At 35.7% G+C, this 21015-nt stretch overlaps 1 protein-coding gene across 2 annotated transcripts; it reads right to left on the bottom strand.

Moving 5' to 3' along the window:
- Window positions 1-10448: 10448 nt before the first annotated feature.
- ccdc13 (coiled-coil domain containing 13) lies at window positions 10449-20095 on the bottom strand. Of its 2 annotated transcripts, XM_015369888.1 has the most exons (15): window positions 20000-20095; window positions 18637-18837; window positions 17840-17988; window positions 17617-17759; window positions 17462-17545; window positions 17250-17363; window positions 16669-16773; window positions 15350-15511; window positions 15089-15265; window positions 14800-14997; window positions 14593-14693; window positions 13585-13647; window positions 13343-13468; window positions 12722-12854; window positions 10449-10537 (listed from the first exon to the last, which is right to left on the bottom strand). In XM_015369888.1, exons 2-14 carry the CDS (start codon window positions 18816-18818, stop codon window positions 12743-12745), a joined length of 1716 nt encoding a protein of 571 aa, XP_015225374.1. In that variant the 5' UTR covers window positions 18819-18837; window positions 20000-20095; the 3' UTR covers window positions 10449-10537; window positions 12722-12742. The 2 variants fall into 2 exon arrangements, with proteins under 2 accessions (XP_015225374.1, XP_015225375.1); XM_015369889.1 differs by lacking the exons at window positions 10449-10537; window positions 13343-13468; window positions 13585-13647 and having other exon boundaries at window positions 11415-12854.
- Window positions 20096-21015: the final 920 nt, after the last annotated feature.

A 21015-nucleotide genomic window follows, 5' to 3' on the forward strand; every position in this document is an offset into this window, starting at 1 on the left:
CCTCTGACACTCGCTTCCCCTTCTCACAGTGTTAAGGAACCTTTCCCAAAATGTTTAAATCTGGTTAGGGATCTCAATCCAGACCAAATTATTGATGAGCTTTAAGTTAGGCTTAGACACACTGGTGCTATAAAAAATTCAGAGTACTCTGTCTGTTCTGCTGAACCTTCCACCGCTGTAAACCTAATGCACAGATTAGGGAAACTGAACTTATCTGCAGATGTGCCACAATCAGTTGATCTGCCACAAGCAGGTAAAGAGATGTAAAAATGAATTAGTTTGTGTTTAAATATGTGTGAGAGTGGTGAGTTAGCTGGTCTCCATGTTTTATTCCAGGCACCTTTAGCACTTTGTCTCTTTACTCTGCTAATTGGATTGATAATTTGTTGCATTTTTAGTATCATTAAAATGGATAATTTTACCATCATTTGTTTTCAATTAAAGTTAGCAGAGGAAGTTTAAAATATACTTCAAGAACTTAAAGGTGTAACTTTGTGCATCTTTGTGTTATAACACGTGATACACAGACCTTAGTAACAGGATAGTGTCAGAAAAAATCCCAGATTAGAATAAGCAACACTATTAATTATTATCACATATCAGTATTTAGACAAGATGATATCGTAGTTTCTAGTACCTCTTATAGAGAAGTCCACGGTTAGGGCCGAGGACTGGACGAAATTTGTATGATCAAATATTGAGAGAGGCACAAAACCATATTCTTGCCTGGGGCACCGTAGTTGCTTGAGGATGAGAGTATATAGGGTTCTTTTTTCTGTTTTTGTGGTAATGTTTCTTTTTTACAATGACTTCTGGTGAACTGCCCAAGGCAGGTGCAACCTAAGCTGCTGCTTAGGGCATCCTACATCAATGATATCCGATAGATATTTAACTTTTTATGCAAAAAATAGTTCTAATATTTCATTAATATGCATAAAAATACTGCTAGATTGATTTTAAAATTATTATCATAAAATGTTAGATTTAATCAGAATAACACATAAACTTTAGTTGTTTGAACTGCATAATAATCAGGTTACCTTTACACAGTTCAAACAATTAATTTTATATAAATTTGAAATAAATAAATAAGTATTCACTTTGAGTAAGCATACTTTATCACTAATTCATAAGCCTGATGTTTATATATTTTAAATAAATAAGTTTTATTGTACAAATAAGTATACCGGTACACAATGTAAGGTTTATTTAATAGGCTTGTGATAAAATTATCTAAAAAAAAAAAAGTAGAAGATAAATTATTTATGTAATAAATGTACATAAATATTAAAATATGAGTGAATCATTTCTGTGAGTGTGATTTAAATGTCACAAGGAGATTAGGGCTAGATGTTGCTAAACAACAACTTAAGATATCATAACTATACAGACAGAGCAGTACATGAAAATGTAGTAAGATGACTATGAATCTATTCCAGAAAATCTCCATGCTTTGAGGACTACTGCTTTAGCCGGAAAACTAATTCATGTGTTTATTATATTGTAGAATTTATTCCTGCAGTGGCGTCATCGGTGGTCTGTCTAAAAAGTGTACCAGATAGCTGCAGCTGATCCGGAGTGCTTTTGCCTGCGTCCTCACTAAAACTAAGAAAGTAAAGCACATTAGCTCAGGTCCAAATTTCTAAAATACATCCCAGGCTTGTCATCAGTGGATCAACAGCCAGACCTTTCAGGTTTTCTGGATAAGATCTACTCAACAGAACCAGAACAGAACATGGAGAAGCAGCTTTTAGTTTTTATGCTCGGCTAATCTGGAATAAACTCAGAGAAAACTGTGAGGTGTTCAAACCTTCGGTAGTTTTAGATCCAGATAAAAACCATGTTTGTTTAGAGCGGCCTTTGACTGTGATATCTAAACAAGATTAGTTATATTTTCTGACAAACTTTTCTTCTTTTTTTTATCAACAATTTTATCTTTTGTTTTAACATAATAATCTTATTTCAATCACACACTTTTATTCTCTTTAAGTACGTTTGATATCTTTATACTACTTGAATGTATGTTTCTTTATTTTTTATCATTTACAGGACACAGAATTGTCTGACACTGAAATGTGCTATCAAAATAAACTTGCTGCACATCATTCACATTTTCTTTTTTTTCCTCATTTTAAAAGTTTGCTTAAAATTTGCATGACCTTTAGATGGAAACAAGGCTATTTTCAGGTGTCTTCAGGTGTTTGCTAAAAAGCTGAAGATAAGAAAGGACCTTCCTTTTTCAGCCTCATTGTGACTCCAAGCAGGCATCTAAATCACCATGGCTTCATGCAATAAATCCTTAGGCCTTTACACTCTCTGTCTCCCTTTTCAGAGAGGTAAGACATCATCAAACTTCACTAACTTCAGAATGATTAGTAAATGAACACTTTTGAAAAAAGATTTTTCTTTTAGAAAGGAGATTAGGGTTAACAGCAGGAGCTCTTAGCAGACTCTTTTAGGGTATTCTTGTGCAAACTTACTTGACCTAAAGTGATTCTCCTCCATTTAAGTTCTCCTTTCCATACTCTATTTGCTGATGTAACTCCACTATTACCAAAATCCTGACTTTCAGTCCAGCTTGAAACCTGATCACTGTTCTCTGCTCTTTGATTATGTACCAAGCAAAAAGCTAAAAATGGATCTGTAGTACCTCTTGTTGTCATGAAGCCGCCATTAGTGCTTACTGATTGCCTTTATTTGAACTGTTGAATCCTGCTTCCATAGCTCTTTCTCACATCTTCTTTTTATGCATCTGTCGCTGTATCCGTTTGTTCAGAACAATTCCACAAACATCCTGTGACTCCCAAATATATTTTATGACAAAATAGATCCCAGCTGTTTCTTTTTTGCTCATTAAAACATGTGTTGTACAGCAGCTAGGGATCGAAGCCATGCTATTTACTCAGAAAGGTCAGACATGTCTCCTGGCTGTTTAGACAGGAATAATGTCCAGATATTTTTTTTTTCTAATAGTAATTGATCCTTTGCTTTAAGTCTCTCCATATTCTTCCTCTTGTTAATTCAGCAACTTTTTTTAACCTAAAGGAAGAAAAGTGAGTAAATTTTGGTTTATACTGTCAAAGTATTAGTATAAGTATAATAATAAGTATAGTAAGTATAGTATTAGTATAGTATAAGTCAAAGTATTAGCACCAGTCAAGATATTTTTTTATACAAGAATAAAGTCATAACATTATGAGAATAAAGTTGCAATCTTACAAGAATAAAATCGTAACATTATGATAATAAAATCCTACATTTAAAAGGAATACATTTATAAAACTATGAGAATAAAGTTGAAAATTACAATAAGGAAATCATCATACCACAACCAGTTTCAGAAAGAAAGCTTTGAGATCTGACCATATGACGGCCGACCAGCACCACCAAACAGCAACATGTGTCCACTTTGACATACTGACCAATTTGATGCTGGTGTGGTAAAAGATTTCCTTATTTGTGAAAACGATGCCGAAGTATAACCTCACATGATGCTCAACATTCCTCATTTTAGGGAAGCAAGTGTTTTTTGTAAGAATTTTCATAAATATAAGTTTATTCTCGTAATATTAGGACTTTATTCTCATTATATAAGGACTGTATTCTTGTCATTTTATGACTTTAATCTTGTTGTGACTTTTTTCTCATAATTGTATTACTTTATTCTTATAATATCATGACTTTATTCTTAAATTAAGAAAAATAAATAAATTCCTAGCCAGGCCCTTAATACTGCAATATATCTCAAGCCTGGCCCTAGCCTGGCCCTTAATACTGCAACATAATTCATAAGTAGCGACAGAATAGAGTATCCTTATTTATTTACGATCCTGGAGAGAAATTTCGTACATTGATTGTATTATTATATTCAAATCCACAAGCTATGGTAAGAACAAATAATACAATATCTGACCCATTCCCTCTGTTTCGAGGAACAAGACAGGGGTGTCCTTTGTCATCCCTGCTCTTTGATTCGGCAATTGAGCCCCTTGCAATAAAGCTGAGAAATGCTGCTGAGCTCGGCGGAATACACAGAGGGATGCAAAACCATAAACTCTCGCTGTATGCTGACGACCTTCTCCTTTTTCTGTCAAATCCTGTTGCAAGCATTCCGGTGGCGCTCGGTATTGTTGAAGACTTTGGGGTTGTTTCAGGTTATAAAATAAATCTAGAAAAAAGCGTACTGTTTCCAATTAATGAACAGGCGAGGAGACTATCATTCCAGGCCTATCCTTTTACAACAAAGAAAAACAAATTTCAACATTTGGGTGTTACAGTAAAAAGCAAATATAAAGATTTATTTAAGCAAAATTTTATAGTAACAGCGGATAAGGCGAAATCAGATATGGAAAGATGGTCATCCCTCCCAATTTCATTAGCAGGTAAGATAAATTCTGTAAAGATGATCATTATGCCAAGGTTACTGTTCTTATTTCAGACAATTCCAATTTTTATCCCGAAATATTTTTTTTAAAGTATTAAATAAATGTACATCTACCTTTATATGAAAAAAAAAAAAAAACAGTCCCCCGGATTAGAAGACAGTTTTTAGAGAGATAGAGAGAGGAGGGGGGACTAGCTTTACCAAACTATATGCAGTACTGCTGGGCAGCTAATTTACATAAATTGCAGTTTTGGGTTTGGCAGTTAGATGAAGAGGAAACTCCAATATGGGTGCACATGTAGCCCATTATCCCTGCATTCCCTGATTTGCACCCCTCTGCCCTTGAGTAAGCACCTTTACACAAATAATCCAGTTGTAAGAAATTCTATTAAAATCTGGGTCCAATTTAGATCTCATTTTAGAAACAGAAATGCCCTCCTGTCTGCTCCCATTTATGTCAATCAACTATTCTCTCCAGCTTCAGGGGGAACAGCATTTAAAGAATGGCATAGAGCTGGGGTGAAATCTGTCAAAAATCTGTTTAAGGATGGTGTACTTATGTCTGCGGCTCAGTTGGAAAAAGAATATGGAATCCCCTTAAAAACTAACTATTTCAGATACTTTCAGATTCCAGACTTTGTGAAAAAAAACCATTCTCCTCATCTTCGGAATCATCGCAGAGTGGGTGGATAGATGAGCTATTAGACATCAATCCGACTACTAAGGGGTCGATTTCTATGCCATACATAAATATCCAGAGGATGGCTTTCCCATCCCTTGACTACATAAAAAGGAAACGGCAGGAAGAACTAGGGCTAGACATATCAAATAACGAATGGAGGTGGGCTGTAGAATACATACGTTCTTCATCGGTATATGTTAGACATGGATTAACACAATTTAAAGTGGTACATAGACTTCACTTCACCAGTTACAAACTGGCGAGAATTTTTCAGGGAGCTGATCCGACTTGCCCTAAATGTAAACAGGTGCCAGCTAAAACATGTCATATGTTTTGGTCTTGCCCCAGACTCAAAGAATACTGGACTGAAATCTTCTAAACTTTTTCATCCATCTACAAGAGAAGTATCGAACCTGTCCCTCTGCTAGCAATTTTTGGTGTGGCACCGCAGGACATAGAATGAACGACGGGTCAAAGGAAGGCAATGGCATTTTCTTCGCTGTTGGCCAGGAGATTGATTCTATTTAATTGGATAAAGGCAGCACCACCAACTCATAAACGATGGATAGAGGAGGTAATGGCACACCTAAAGCTGGCACAACTTAGATTTATGTCACAGGGTACCATTAAGAGATATTTCAAGATTTGGCAACCTTTTATATGTTATTTTGAATCCAAACCTCCATCTGCTTCAGCATAATTAGCAGTATTTTTTTTTTTTTTTGAGGGCAGAATTATTATCAATATGATTGATATACTTATGTTTTTAGTTTTCAACCCAAGGATGTCTGGAACATGGGTTGTGTGGGTGTGTAGTAGGCCTATCTGTCTTGTTGATAGTTGGTCTATGCTTCTCTTTTCTTTTTTGTTGTGATGTCCGTGTGATGTAAATATCCCACTTGTTGTTTTGTATGTCCTGGATGGGATGTCTGTTGTTTCAATTTAAAAAAATTAATAAAAACAATTTGATTATAAGTAGCAAATAAATCTATCTTATAACATTTTCAAAGATGTGTGTCTTCCCAGAGCAGCTTGTTAACAAAAAACAAAAAAAAAAACAGCTTAATATAGAGATTCAAATCTAATGGCACCAGTCAACTGGTCACTGTTTTAGTCCCCACAATGTAGCATATTCCTGGGGAATACCTTCACAAGAAACCAAACAATGCCCCCTAACCACACACACACACACACACACACACACACACACACACACACACACACACACACACACACACACACACACACACACACACACACACACACTACAGTAAACTCCCTGAGTGTGTGAAGTGCTTAGAGGTGTAAGCCTGTTTAAGGCCCTGGGACAAGAAGCGGCCCCCAAGAGGTCTTCATTTTCAAAGGAATACAGATCATATCTCAAAAACATCATAATCCTTATGTAAGGAAAGTTTATTAATTTTTACTTAAGATTCAAAAGAACAGAACAATTTCCCAGCTGTCGGTAGCTGGTTAAGTGTGTAGTATTGCGTTATCATTTCTGTAATTCTGCCTCTTCACAGCTTTCTGTTGGAGGAACATCGTCAGTGCTTGTGGTTCAAAGAACTCAAGTCCTTGAGTTGATTGTGAAATAAAACATTTTCTGCAAGCCTCGTCATACAACAGCCTATTTTTTGCACTGTGAAACCAGCTATATTTCTTTTTGCCCTTATTTTTCTCTAAAATGTCAGCATTAATTCAAGCATAGGAATATATATATATATATATATATATATATATATATATATATATATATATATATGAACGGATGGATGACAGACAGCAGACAGATATTCCATTGTAGCTTATATGCAGTCTCTTGGGGTTTTGTGATGAACTAGCTTGTGTCTTTTTTAACTGCTTCTGTGTTCCTCCATGGCAAACTGTCAGACAGCAAGAAAACTAAAGCCAAATCAGCAGAATGTGGACCTAATTGCATTCATGAGGAAAAGCTATTGTCACTTTGACAGCACGTGCTGAGGGACTTATTAGGCAGCTGTGTTGATAAAAAAAAAAAAAAAAAATGCCTCCAGGGAAGAATGAATATACGCAATAAAACCCAACTACTGTCTCTAAATGTAAAATCAGAGTATTTGTATTTAATTGTATTTATAAAGTATATTGAAAGGTAAATAGTTGAATCCATAATTAGAGATTAAAAATAAGAAGCATTTTTCTTGCACAAGGAAGCAGTTAGAGATGTTCCTGATTTTTTTTTTTTTTTCAATAGTTGAGCGGAGCAGTGAGATGGTGAGAAAAGTCTTTGAGGGATGAAACAAGTGAGAGGAACATGTCAAAAGTGGCAATCAGGTAACAAAGAAGACACACAGGGAACAACAGCTTTAAGTGACGGAGGAGCTGCAGTTTGATGCACGATAATGGCTGTGGTAGGAACTCTGCTTTTGTTACCCGTTTACTTTTTCATTTTCTGCTTTGTGCTGCTGTAGTATTCCTCTGTAAAATGTCCCAAAATATGCAGCATATCCTGTTTTGGTGCATAAGGAGTAATGCATTTCTACTGTATTTATCTCTATTTGGGGAAAAAAAGATAAGTACAAAAAATATTTTAAGCCTCTCAACAATATTTTTTCCATATTCAAAAAATAATATGCGCAGAACAAAGGGCTCATCATTATCTGGTTTATTTGACTCAACAGAAACAGAAATTATTTGTTCAAAGTATTAAATTGTGACAGGAAATCCATTTAAGACAAACCTTTTTTTAATCTAAAAAAAAAAAAAAAACGGTACAAGCATCATAACCCTTCTCCTCAGTTTGTTTATCTGGCCTATGGTTCAGATTTTACACTGGGATTACTTTGTCCCAAACTGGTATGATTGCCATAGTTAAGATGGTTGTTCAGCTGTGAACTAATGAAAGACACTGCATATCCTAAGGGTGTTTTTGTCTTTCTACATAGTATCTATAGTGGACTAAGGCTGAGATAAATGAGTGCTATTTTCTTTAGATCTTCTTCTTTTATCTGTATTTTTTGAGGCTCTCATAATCTTTTTTCATCGCACAGAAAACAATCTATATTTCATTGTATAGTTTTTTGCAACAACTTTAAGGGTTTTCTCTGAAACAGTGCAGTTTTAGTCATCAGAGCCTAGCTGCAATCTAGAAATGCAGCTTTATATATTTTTTTAATTTGAACTCCTTTTATACGAGGCCCTTTGCGCTTGTGCTTCAACACAAGAGCAATCATTATTCCTGAAAAACCCTTGCTGTGCCAAATAGTCTTAGGGTACAACAACGGAAATATCAGTAAGATGTTTAATGTATGGCATATTATAGCAACATATGAAAATATTCAAACAGCTTAGACTTTTTCAGATGACATTATGCATACAAGCTTAAATGTATATTATAAGGATTTAGACCTACATTGATTAGAAATTTGAGAATGATCAATAAAGGGTACATTAATTTCCATTGATATGCATTATATTTCATCCCTTTAGACTGTCATGCCTCTAAGTATAATTTTGGTTGATTGTTTACCTTCAGAAGTAAATAACAGTAATAAATAAAGAAAGGCAACACAAATGTTACTTAATCTAAAAATAAATCCAATTGTTTTTTTTAAGGCTTTTGACTTTCTTAGAGATCATTAGTAAATGAGTAGCATCATATAAAAAAACAAGGTAAACCAACCTTAAGGTCAGGAACAAAAGTCTGGATGGGTTTAAGGGAGGGTTGTATGATAACACAAGCTGCAAAACTACCGATGGTGGCCTAATGGGTAGAGCATTGCACCTGGGTGCCAGAGGTTCTGAGTTCAAATCCCACTCCAATGTACTGCCATTCTGGGTCCCCACACTGCTCCACAGTCGCCACACAGTAGCAGCCCACTGCTTCCCAAGGGGATTGGTTAAATGTAGGAGTGAATTTCTCCAATGTGAGATCAATAAATTTAAACTATTATTATATAAAGACTTTTAAAAACTTTTTGCATGGAGTTTGCATGTTCTCCTTGTGCATGCGTGGGTTCTCTTTGGGTCCAAAAACATGACTGTTAGGTTATTTGGCTTCTCTAAATTCTCCTTAGGTTTGAGTGTGTGTGTGAATGGTTGTTTGTCCTGTTTGTAATGTGACAGAATGCACAAAAGGTTCAAAAGGCTCTGAAGACTTTTTAAAGCACAGTTAAGTTGCAGAAATTGTTTTTTTTTTAATCCATAAAATGTTAAAGGTTTGTAAAGAGTCCTGTTTTGAGGAACCAAATTATTTCCAATTTTTGGCTTTAGATCACATATGGTTCCACAATGTTCGATCAGTGTCAGAAGAGGACTTTCTTACTAAGCTAGAGTAAAACACCATACATTAGCAACTGCACTGCCCTCTAGTGAGACTCCAGCTAATTAATTTGTGGAAATAAAAAAAAACAAAAAACAAAAACAGGATGATCCAGTAAATATAAATCAGCCATTAAGAGTCTTATAATTTACTTACTGGTATACAAGTTTAGATAAGTTGTTACTTGCTTTCTAATTACTGTAAATGAGCACATTAAGACTGTTCTGTTTATTTTCTTTCCATTACATGTAAATGAGAGCCGCAGGCCAATGAATAAACTCACAGAGGAGGAAACTGTTTTTCTGGCCTGAGGAAAGTTCACAGATCCCTCGTGCACTGATTGCTAACTTTAACCTCGACGTTCACAGCTGCACTGTTTACTTTAGTTTCTGGATGCAGTCAATGGTCTGCAGGAAGCAGTGGTCCAGAACGAGGGAATACCTCTGTGGAGAACGATGGAGAAAGGAGTCATTCAAAGCTGGAATGACAAATAGCCGAAGCTGTTTACGCATGCTGTGTTTACATAAGTTTGTGTTTGGTTTGGTGGCTTATTGGGCATTTTGGAATAAATCTACACCTTTCTGCGTAATACAGCTACATAAAACAAGAATAAAATTGTCTGTCGAAGTGTAATTTATTTAAAGGTGATGACACTCCAAAATAACTGAAGTCAACAAGAGCAGATGCATTAAGCTGTAAAATTAGTTTACCTGAAATTACAGTAACCTCAGTGGGAAACAGTAGGAAGCTTTGTATAAAAGCTTATGAAGTGGTGGAAGTACTTGACTTGTTCCTAGCAGTTAGTTTTTACACATACATCTAATGTTCTCATAGATTTAACTCTAACCGTAACTGTTTTGTGGTGGATGTAGAAAAAAATCTTTACATGAATTCAAACCCCTTCCAGGACTTAGGTGGAATGAAGGGCTAAAACCACAAATTGCTCATATGGATAATGTTATATAAGCATTGGATCTAATCTGCTCATCCACTGCCTCCAACTCTCTATCACATAATAAAAAGGTTTCTCAGCTTCCATAAAGAAAATAAGAAACACAACATGTTTGTTACTCTGAACATACCGGCTGTCTTTATCGCTTCCAAAACTCTGATATTTTTGTCTTGTGGCTTTTTTACCAGGTGCAAATGGGACCTGCCAATCTCCCACAGGGTGCTGGAAGACAGTGCAGTATTTGAATCAGTACACTAAGTCAGCCATGGGTTTAAATTAAGCGTGATGGTGAGACGACGGGAGGGAAGGATGCTTTCACAGCTGAAACACCCGAGTTAGTGTGTATCCAGATGCTACTTCCATCAGCAGGATTGTTTGGTTTGAAAGACCAAGAGGTTAACAATAGTTGTAAATATATTTTATCCAGACAAAAACGAACTATCTTCCGCTCATTTATGGCATTTTTTGTTTAGTCTGAAAAAAAAAGTTTTAATCAAAATACTACAGACATTTCCTTTGAGGTTACAGTAAAATAAAATCTGGAGAAGACAGGTAGCAAGGACAGAATAAGGAAAACAAAATGTATGAATGAAGGAAAAATGCATGACAAATAAAGGAGGGGAAGGAAGGAAATAGCAAGGGACCATTAAAAGGGAGAAATAAGCATATAAAGAGTAGGAGAAATAGAGCGAAGAAGAGGGTAAAGAAATGGCAAGAAAGGAAAGAGGAGTGAGAAAATGAAAAGTTTAAAAAGCAAAATAAAAATGAGGCAATGAAGTCTGAAAATTAAGGGAAACCATACAAAAGGTAACAAAGTTGTATTAGTATACATTTGAAAAACGGCGGAAAGAGAAGAAAACACTGAAAGGGAAGGAAAGAGGATGAGAAAGAATTAAAAGAATGGGGAAAAGTCTGAATTGAGGAGCTAAGGAAGAAAGCTGAATGGAGTAAAGCACAAAAAAATAGAAACATCCCTAAGATAAAACAATTTTGCTGAGTCTCAAAAAAAGTAATCTATTTTTTTCAGAAAATGTCATTATCTCTGTCTAAATACATTCAATGGTAAATATTGAAATCAAGTCACACACTGAAACACTGATCTAAGATTTTATACTTTACTTTTGCACCATGCTCTAAAAATGTACATCAGTCAGCTGGTGGAGTCTGTTTGCATTCACATTTAACAACTATTCACAGACATCTGGGTTTAAGTCAGAAATGATTAGAGATGATATTGTACAGAAATATCCAACATTAGGAGAACCCTAACAGGAATAATAGCGACCTTCACTGTTATTCTGCAATTTCATCCAATAACATCCACCACCAAAAATATCTACCAGATTAGGAGGAAAATGCTGAAAACGTAAGAAAATTAAGGTCAATCTGGTATAAAAAAAATCTTTGGGAAAAGCCTGGTTTGTATCAACTGACTGAATCAGACATTTATTATGTTTTACACAGGGTTACAAGCAAATAAACATTTTTTTACAAGATAGAATGTGACAAAAACAGTCATTGACCAACTGGCAGAGATAATATCAATGCTTTCCCTCTGAAACCTGAAGAACAGATTATTACCTAGCCCTGAAATAAGCAGGAAGTATTATCAGCTTCCATCATGGTCAAGCAGGAAGCTGTTCAACAAAAGTTCCTATATAGTCCTCGACCTGAAGTTACCAGACATGACTTTACAAATCATTCAAACTTGAACTGAGAATAAGATATATAGAATTTTGTTCAGTGTGTGTATGTGACTATTGAGGGCAACTTGCTTCCTGCAGGCTGCAGTTTGTCACATGTGACAGGAGAAGGTAGGGCTTAGTAGAAATAAAGCGTGAGCAGGGAGAAGCCAGTTCCCCTGGTTAGTGTCTTGTCAATGCTGTCACAGTCTCCAAGAAAAAAAAAAACAACAACACATGCTTGACTTGTCCCATCACGTCACCATAAAGCTGCACAGTGAGATCGAGAGTGCTCTTTCAGGATGCCCTTAGAGACTGTTTCCTCCAGCTGAATGACCAGCCAGAGGACAGCAAACAACAATAACCAGGCAACATATGAGGGGCAGAAACTAACCCTGTCCATAGGAACTGAGACCACTGCCACATATCATCACATTTCTTCAGTCGTTCCATTTTTATGGGTGGAAAATATCTGTCAGGTTTGAAATCAGAAGCAGCTCAAAACACAAATAAGGATAGCAGGTTTAAATTGTTTTCTACGATTCCAGTTTGTTCAGTTTGTATGTTCACACTTTATTCAGCCCTATAGCTCCTGCACCACCACTCATGATGAACAGAGTCATGACAGCCAGATTGAGGCAGGTTAGGTTTTAACTGATGAGTTGTAGGATTGGAAAAGAGCGTTTTCCAGCAGCACCAACCACCTGGTTATAATGGTCCTTACCAGGCTCACTACAGGGTCCTTTTATAATGAATCTAATGTCCTTTCCAACTGCTGTTCCAGCATCGCATTCTTGCGGCGCTCTTCGTGGTACTTCTTCTCTGCCTCCAAGCACATTTGCTTCACGTCTTTCTCTCTGCAATATAGAGATTTTGTGTCAAACACACCTATTTAATATCTCTCTCCCTGGACTTCTTTAAAAAACTATAAAACTCCAATAAACTCTATGGAAAGATTTAATGCAGTGTAATTAATGAACAATGAATCTAACATTATTCACAGAGGTATGATGTCAAAGGCACATGAGATCATTTCCAGTCTGATTTTCACTCCATATCCTTAATCCCTTTTTAATCAATAATTTGATCCTTTTTACAATCATCTTATTTTGATGTGTCACTTTTATTCTCTGGAAATATTTGTTTAGCCTTTATGCCACTGCAATGTCTTTCTTTTTTCCTTGTTTATAGCACCTTGAATTGCCTTGCCACTTGAGTGTGCTACATAAATAAACTAGCCTTGCCGATATTGCCTCGACTAACTATATTCACGGATTGAAGAGAATGGGGAGCATTTATCAAGGAAGTAGATTCAAGCAGACAAACTAAAAATAGGGTACATTACTTGATCTGTAGGACCTCAACCAGTTCCAGGAGTCTGTCTTTCTCCATGTTGAGGGTTTTATATGTACTGGTCTGGGTGATCAGAGCACTCACATCAGCTGAGCACTGAGGACATTTTGAATCGCTTCTGAGAACAGATAAAATTTTTTAATTTCAAATTTTTTGATTAATGTACCACTGATTAAAATAACTTCATATTTAAAATGAGAGCAATAATAAATAGATATTATACTGCTCACTTACTTTATGTCCATCCCACCTCCCATAGTATCGCGCACCAATTTATGACCTAATTTAGAAAATGAACTGAAAAAAAAAAAAGAGTAGAGGAAAATATGCTGGTGAAGAATCTCCGTCATCCAGGGCATAGTCATTCCAAAAAATTAAAAACACATACCACTGGACTTTTTTTCTAAGTTTGAAGACGTTTCTCTTCCCATCCAGGAAGCTTTTTAAATTCAAAATGGCAGAAATAGGGTTGAGCTCAAAGCTTTATAGAGTGAACCAAAAACAAAGCCTTTATTTGGCTTAGAAAATATGCAAATTGAATTGAACGAACGGCTCTGCCCCTTCGGAATGGGTAGGTGTTTGGGTTCTTTGTTAGATTGTAATACCAGATACCTGTGAAATTGTTGGCCTGGCTGAACAGGCGAGATGTTCTGTTCCCCTGTATGGGGTGGGGATTGCAATGACGGCGAGAAGGAATCGATTCTATCGCTGCATTGTAGGTTTTTGAAAGCTGAAATCTGAGTCCACCCCCTCTGTTTAAGGTTGTTATTTCTTAACATACATGGCTTCCTTCACACCCCTCTCAAACCATCTGTCTTCTTTGTCCAAAATGAGAACATTTTTGTCCTCAAAAGAATGTCAAAAATGTGCATGCTTTCTAAACCAAAACAAGGCTTTGTTTTTGGTTCATTCTATAAAGCCTCCAACTCAATGCTATTTCTGCCATTTTGAAGTGAAAAAGCTTTCTGGATGGGAAACATCCTGAAACTTTGGAAAAAATTCCAGTGTTTTTTTGTTTTTTTTATGTTATTTTGGAATAAGAGGAAGTAAGGAATTATAAAACCATCAGTAAACTGAATTAGTTGTTATCCTTAGTAAATCAAAAAGTCTTCAAGACCCTACCTGTAAAAAATTCACTCTATATTAACATTTCATATAATTTGCTAATTTCTAGAGCTTAATTCGTATAATAAATGAGGAATGTAATCAATTAAATCTCATAACTATAATGGTAAGACATACTCTGAGGGTGTTATTGTGTTGATACTGTCTCCATCTTCTGGGCAAATTCTTGAGTTGCAGCTTTTTATCTTTGGGCTTGACTGCCTGTCCACCCTCGCTTCCTTCAGTTAGTACAAAAACACAGTTATTATTGCCAGAAGGCAGATTTTTTTTTTCACAGTGACTGCTTGACTTGCTTTAATAGTTTTTTTTTTTTTTTTTTTTTACCTGATTGGACAATTCCCGCAGTTCTCTTATTGTGGCATCTTTCTCTGCAACAACAAGCTTCAGCTTCTGGATCAGCTTGTTGTGCTCTAGAGGCACACTGCCCAGCTGTTGTCTTGGGTTCTGTTTATCCTCCTTGCTCTGTTCGCTCTGCTGTCGGCTGAGCTGCTTTAGCAACGTCTGCATCTGGCTCTCCCGTTTCTGCCAGAGGTTAACAAAACAAGGTTGTGGGAATTGAAGGACCCGCAACATGCTTTTCTTTTTTTTACTTTTGTCTTCTCTAAATGTTTACCATCAAGACATCCACGAGCTCGTCATCATGTTTTCTTTTCTCCCGCAGGGAAGAAATTTGCACTTTCAGATTTTTAACTTCCTCCGACTGAGTTCTGCTCCTGGCTTTAGAAGCTTCTAGCTGTTTCTTCACATCCCCACATTCTTTCAAAAGGGCCTCATAATCTGCTGAGAGCTTCTGCACACCCCCCAAAAAGAAATGGAATAAAAAGAGTATCTTAACCTTTCATTTTGTTTTTACATAGATTTATTCTAGAAGTACCTCATATGACTCCCTCTTTTCCTTCTCAATGGTCCGGATGTAGTTCAGGTTCCTATTTTGGGAAGGGGATTTATGATTGACCCCCGGGGCAGGAAACTGCTGCTCTCCACTTGGAATCCCTGACTGTCTTTGGTGGCACAGCTGCCGCTCAAGCTCCTGCACCTGTTGTATAAATTCAGGCATTTTTTTTTTCTACATGACAAACAGAGGCCTAAAAACAATTCAAAATATTGCCAATGTTGATTTTTCAGCAATTTAACTTGTATACATCTTTACACAGATAGTAGATATCGTTTATGAGTTTATTTTTTATCAAGTACAATGATTAAAGCTTCCACTGTCCTGTGTTTTCATCCGTTTGATGAAAACACAGGACTGTACTCTATGAACATGAGATGGCCTCTACAATCATGGGAAAAAAATGGGACTGCTGATTTGATATTTGCACAGCAAAGATTAAAGAATCCCCTTCATTGACTTACCTTTTACAGGTGGTAAATGTAATTACAGTTTATTGAAAGGAAAAACTGTGATAAAAAAAAAACACTAAACATTGAACTGTAAAGCAAATCTATTGTCTGGGAGGTTCATAAGGAATTCAAGCAGCTGGAGACTGAGCTTTGAGAGTCACCACACACAGATGTATTTTGGTTGTTAGAGATAGATATCGAAAATAGTATCTGGGTGGTCTGTTATATGTAAGAAGGGATGTAAAATTCCTTGTTAACTGTGTGGGAAATTGATCTGTAAAATTACATCTATTGTTTTCTGTTACCTTATTTGGAAGTTGTGTTGATTCTGTGCCATTGAATCAGGAGACCTAGATAACTGCCCAAGAGGGCGTTGCTGTGAAAGAAATGCAATAAAAAAAAACTACGATTGCAGTCACTGCTGTTTATCAGGTGGACCTAAAAATAAGATGATCCTCTGCAATTTATCATAGTATCAATGACTTTGTTAAACATAAATTCTGCTAATAATTAAAAGTTTTTTCTTTTTCTTTTTACAGTCTGACAAACATTCCCTCCATAAATACGAATCAAACAAGGTTTAAGGCGGGACAACCATTTTATTTCTCATATCAACCCAACCTCAAATCACAAACAGTGCTAGAATTACCTCCTAATCTGTAGTCTGTGTATAATCTCAGCTAGATAAAGGGGAAAAAAATACTGGGCTGCTATCAGATCAAAGTAAGTATGTGCTTGTGCTCACATATACAAATGCATGGTGGGAGTTCAATAAATAAAATTTTAAAATTCTTAATAAGAGCAACTTTAAGATGCAAATTAGGAGTCCAGCTAATTTTTCTAGCTTACCCTTGTTTGGAGAGCAAGAATCTGCTGGGACCGTCCTCTAAAGCTCCCTGGGTTGTTCAGTACCTGCTGAAGGTTGACCTCCTCTCCAACTTCACTCAGTAAAACCTGCAACAGTTTATTTTTAGATTAACAAGACAATAAACATGCATCACGATCACAGGGTGTAAAAGCAGTAATAAAGAAGCCACAATATTGTTAATGTTTTTTTGGTGGAGGTATTTCAGCCACTACAGAACTTAGCATCTAATTCAGAAAAAAGGTTTAAAAATCCTGAAAACAAATTTATAATTTCTTGCAGCTGTACAGAACCAAGATCTCACAATAGACGAATTCCTGCTGTTCTCTAGGGAGCTTTGTTTTTTTTGTTTTTTTTTATCTTCCTCAACATCATATTTTTTACTGTGATGATGGAGGCCACTTTATCGATCTTGGCCAGGACATTCTTATAAGAACATTTCATTCTCTGGTTCAATACAAAAGTGTTAAAATACCTTTTGTAAATCTTACTTTTTAAATGAACTTCTATCATGAACTCAAATACTATATGCATAATAATGTTGGAAAATAACTTATCAGCTTACCTTCTGAGCAACTTTTAACTCCTGTTTTGCAGACTGAACCTGGTTACGATATTCTGTCACTTTCAGCTGAGCAGCTGCCAATCTTTCCTGCAGGGACTTGACCACTGGATTTTCCTGTTGCTCAGTTGAAAAATTAATGTGATTTAAAATAAACTGCTATAACCTAAGGGTGTAAGCAGTGTATATAAAAGACAGACTGCGTTTTTGTTTACCTCACAGTCTTCAGACGGGCTCTTATCCTGTGTTTTTTGTGTTTTTTTCCGCCCTGGTACAGAGTTCTCCAAAGCAGCTTGCAGCTATACCAAATATTCCTTTCTCAGTTTTATCCTGTTATACCATCTCTTCATCCAATTAAACAATAATTTACCTCTTTCTCAAGCTCTTGGATCCTGTTTCTGTTTTGCTTGGATCGAATCTTCTCTTGCTCAATTTCTGCAGTAAGCTCTCTAATTTTCTTGGAAAGTTCAACAATCTTGGTGGCAGCTACAACTCCAGTCAAGCCTGATGTTCCTAAAGGAAAGATTAAAAAGATCATCATGAAGTGCAATTAATTGCCATGTGTAAAGGACATCAAACTTCTCTGCTTGTACCAGCTAAAGCCAGTTTCTCTTCATCTCTTTTTTTCTTTAGATGTTTCATCTCAAAGTCCTTCTCGCTCAGAAGTTTGAAGAGTCGACCATTTTGATCTCTGAGCTCTCGCACTTGGTCCAAGAGAGTCTGATTTTGCTGCTGTAACAGACTTTGAGAGATAGAAAACACACTATCACCACACCTATATATATATATATATATATATATAAATATAAAAATGTCTGTGCTGTCCTCTGAAGGAAGGAAATCTTCAATTTCTTAGCAATTTCTCGCATGGAATAGCCTTAATTTCTAAGAACAAGAATAGACTGTGGAGTTTCAGATGAAAGTTCTCTTTTTCTGGCCATTTTGAGTGTTTAATTGACCCCCCAAATGTGATGCTCCAGAAACTCAATCTGCTCAAAAGAAGGTCAGTTTCGTAGTTCCTGTAATGAGCTAAACCTTTTTCAGATGTGTGAACATGATTGCACAAGGGTTTTCTAATCACTAATTAGCCTTCTGAGCCAATGAGCAAACACATTGTACCATTAGAACACTGGAGTGATAGTTGCTGGAAATGGGCTTCTATACACCTATGTAGATATTGCACCGAAAACCGGACATTTGCAGCTAGAATAGTCAGTTACCACATTAGCAATGTATAGTGTATTTCTTTAAGGTTAAGACTAGTTTAAAGTTATCTTCATTGAAAAGTACAGTGCTTTTCCTTCAAAAATAAGGGCATTTCAATGTGACCCCAAACGTTTAAACGGTAGTTTATATAAAGTATAATGCCAGATTAAGTAAGTATACTTACCTATCCACTGCACTGCCTTCCAGAATGTCTTGCTTTGACAGATCCAAATCCTCCTGTGAATCAGTCACATTGAAATTGCTCTGTTCTTTCTTCTTCTTCAAATCCAGTTTTCTTTTGTTCTGCTGTTTTTGCAGCATTTGGAACTGAAGACGCAAGTCATGAAAATGTTCATCATGATCCATGATCAAACGATGAGGTGTACTGCGAGGAAAAGAAGAACAGCTGAGGGAAACAATGCTGTGTTACCAATAGAACTCACCTGAGACTTCTTCTAAAACATGGCTCTCTGTGAGTAAAGTGTTACTAAAACTGCAGAGGTAATAAGGAACACTGGTTTTAAGGCTCATGCAAGTATCAACAATTAAAGAGTACCATGAATTTTTTTTTTTGCTAAACGTGTTTAAAAAGCTATGAAGACTAAGAGCCTTTAAAGGGTTTCTTTAAGACTCATTTTCAGTCTTGTTACTGACTATCTACAGCTTAACTTTAAGCGATCGATTAGGAACTACCTTATGATTACCTGACTGACTTATGATCAAATAACTGGCCACCTTCTTTAATTGTGCTGTTTAATTCAAAAGGGCCTAGCATTGCTACCATAGGCACTCAGATGGATCAGAAGCTTTGCTGCTTCATGCATCTTAAATGCATTGCATCTTAAATGCATTTTAATGTCTGCAATGTGTATTTAAAAATGTGTTCTGCTGCAATTCTTGGCCAGGTTCTCTTGAAAAACAGTTTTAATCTCACAGATCTGTCTGGATAAAGGTATAATATATGAAGGAAATTTCTAGCACTAATCTACCACTAATGAGACTTTAATTAGATGGCTAATATAGCTAAACGGTTAACATGAACTATATAGTCATCAAAAAGATGTTAAAACTGACCTTTGTCAGGTCTTTGCTGGATAAATACATAAATTGTAGAAAACTAGTCATCTGTTTTAGGATTTCTGCTTCTACTAGACTTCTCTATTCCTCTTCAATTTAATAAACACATGCTTCCCCATATACTTAAAAATGAAGATATATAAAAAGATTATGAAAAATCCTATATTTTAAAACCCAGAAACTATCACATATCAGGTAAATCCATCTTCTTGGAAGCAAGATATTTAGAATTCATCAGTGGTTCAAGAATTTAGCACAACATATTTCTTAAATGATATGTTGTTATTTACACTTATGTGCAGACAATCTTGTAAAAGATCGTTTAGAACAGTGAACATTGTGCTAGTAAAGGAAACGCCTTATGACTCACCTACAGGTTGACAATTCTATGCAAATACGGTATAAATTAGTTTGACATTTTGACCGAAATCTTATAAGTTACAAAAACTGTAAAACAGAGATGAACCTACCTTTAATTAATATAGGAGCTTAACCGAATTATATGATTTTAAATGCATGTTCTGTAAACGTTGAAAATGTAACACCTAGCTTCCTGAAGGAGACGCTATCGTCGCTATAACAACAGAAGTAAAGTGACTTTAAACGCGATCTCGCGGGAACAGGAAAATACGTGCTCTGAGTAAAATACCCCACTACAGCGGCCATCTTGCTCAGGGTTCTGATATTACATTTTGCGGGTAAATTAGCTAAAAACTAACAGAGAAAACCGGTGATGGTTAAAAAAATAAATAAAAATCTCAATATTTTAACAGCAGCTGATTAAATGTGGGCTTGAACAATTTAGTCCTTTGGTTGAGGCCTATATTTGCATATATGAAACTTTAGTGTTGGTGTTTAAACACTTTACCACTGCAAAGTGTAAACATACTATAATACTTTATGCTGCTGCAAGTCGCTGTCTCAATACAGAATTTTACATATCATAGAACACTTTTAACCCGTTTGAATGACAAATTAATCTTGATTGTATCATTTGATAACCTGGATTCATGTGGAAAGTATGTATTTGACTTAAAAACTCGATTTATGCTTGGATAGAATTTGTTTTTTTTTTGTAAACTGCTTCAGGCTGACATGTTTAGTAAAGATGCACTATTTGAATTTAATTGTTTTAAACACAGTTAATTATTTAAACTACACATGAAAACAATGAGCAAATGTATAATAATCAGTAAGGCAAATGGATAAATAATGAAAAAAATGGCAAGCCTCATTGTGCTCAAAATAGTGCGTTTATTTTAGTCATGGTTCTTACCTACTTAACTTTTTACAAACATTTCCGTTTTGTCTTTTATAAATGACATAATGGAATCCATACCAATTTTAATATATTTTTTTTTTTGTCTTTTTTTATTTTACAAGTAAAATAATTTACAGTGCAGAACAATTTGGCAATATTTTATAAATCATAACCAATATTAATTAAGGAATATGCTTTCTTTTATATGTGATGGTAAATATATGA

This window comes from Cyprinodon variegatus, unplaced genomic scaffold, assembly GCF_000732505.1.
Source record: "Cyprinodon variegatus isolate N-32 unplaced genomic scaffold, C_variegatus-1.0 Scaffold39, whole genome shotgun sequence".
Taxonomy (NCBI): domain Eukaryota; kingdom Metazoa; phylum Chordata; class Actinopteri; order Cyprinodontiformes; family Cyprinodontidae; genus Cyprinodon; species Cyprinodon variegatus.

Coding starts and splice junctions, on each gene's coding strand:
- ccdc13 (XM_015369888.1), bottom strand. CDS start 18,818: ATGGATCATGATGAACATTTTCATGACTTGCGTCTTCAGTTCCAAATG. Junction 17,364..17,461: donor GCCCGTCTGAAGACTGTGAG/GTAAACAAAAAC, acceptor ACTGAGCAACAG/GAAAATCCAGTGGTCAAGTC. Junction 15,266..15,349: donor AAAAGAGGGAGTCATATGAG/GTACTTCTAGAA, acceptor GGGGGTGTGCAG/AAGCTCTCAGCAGATTATGA.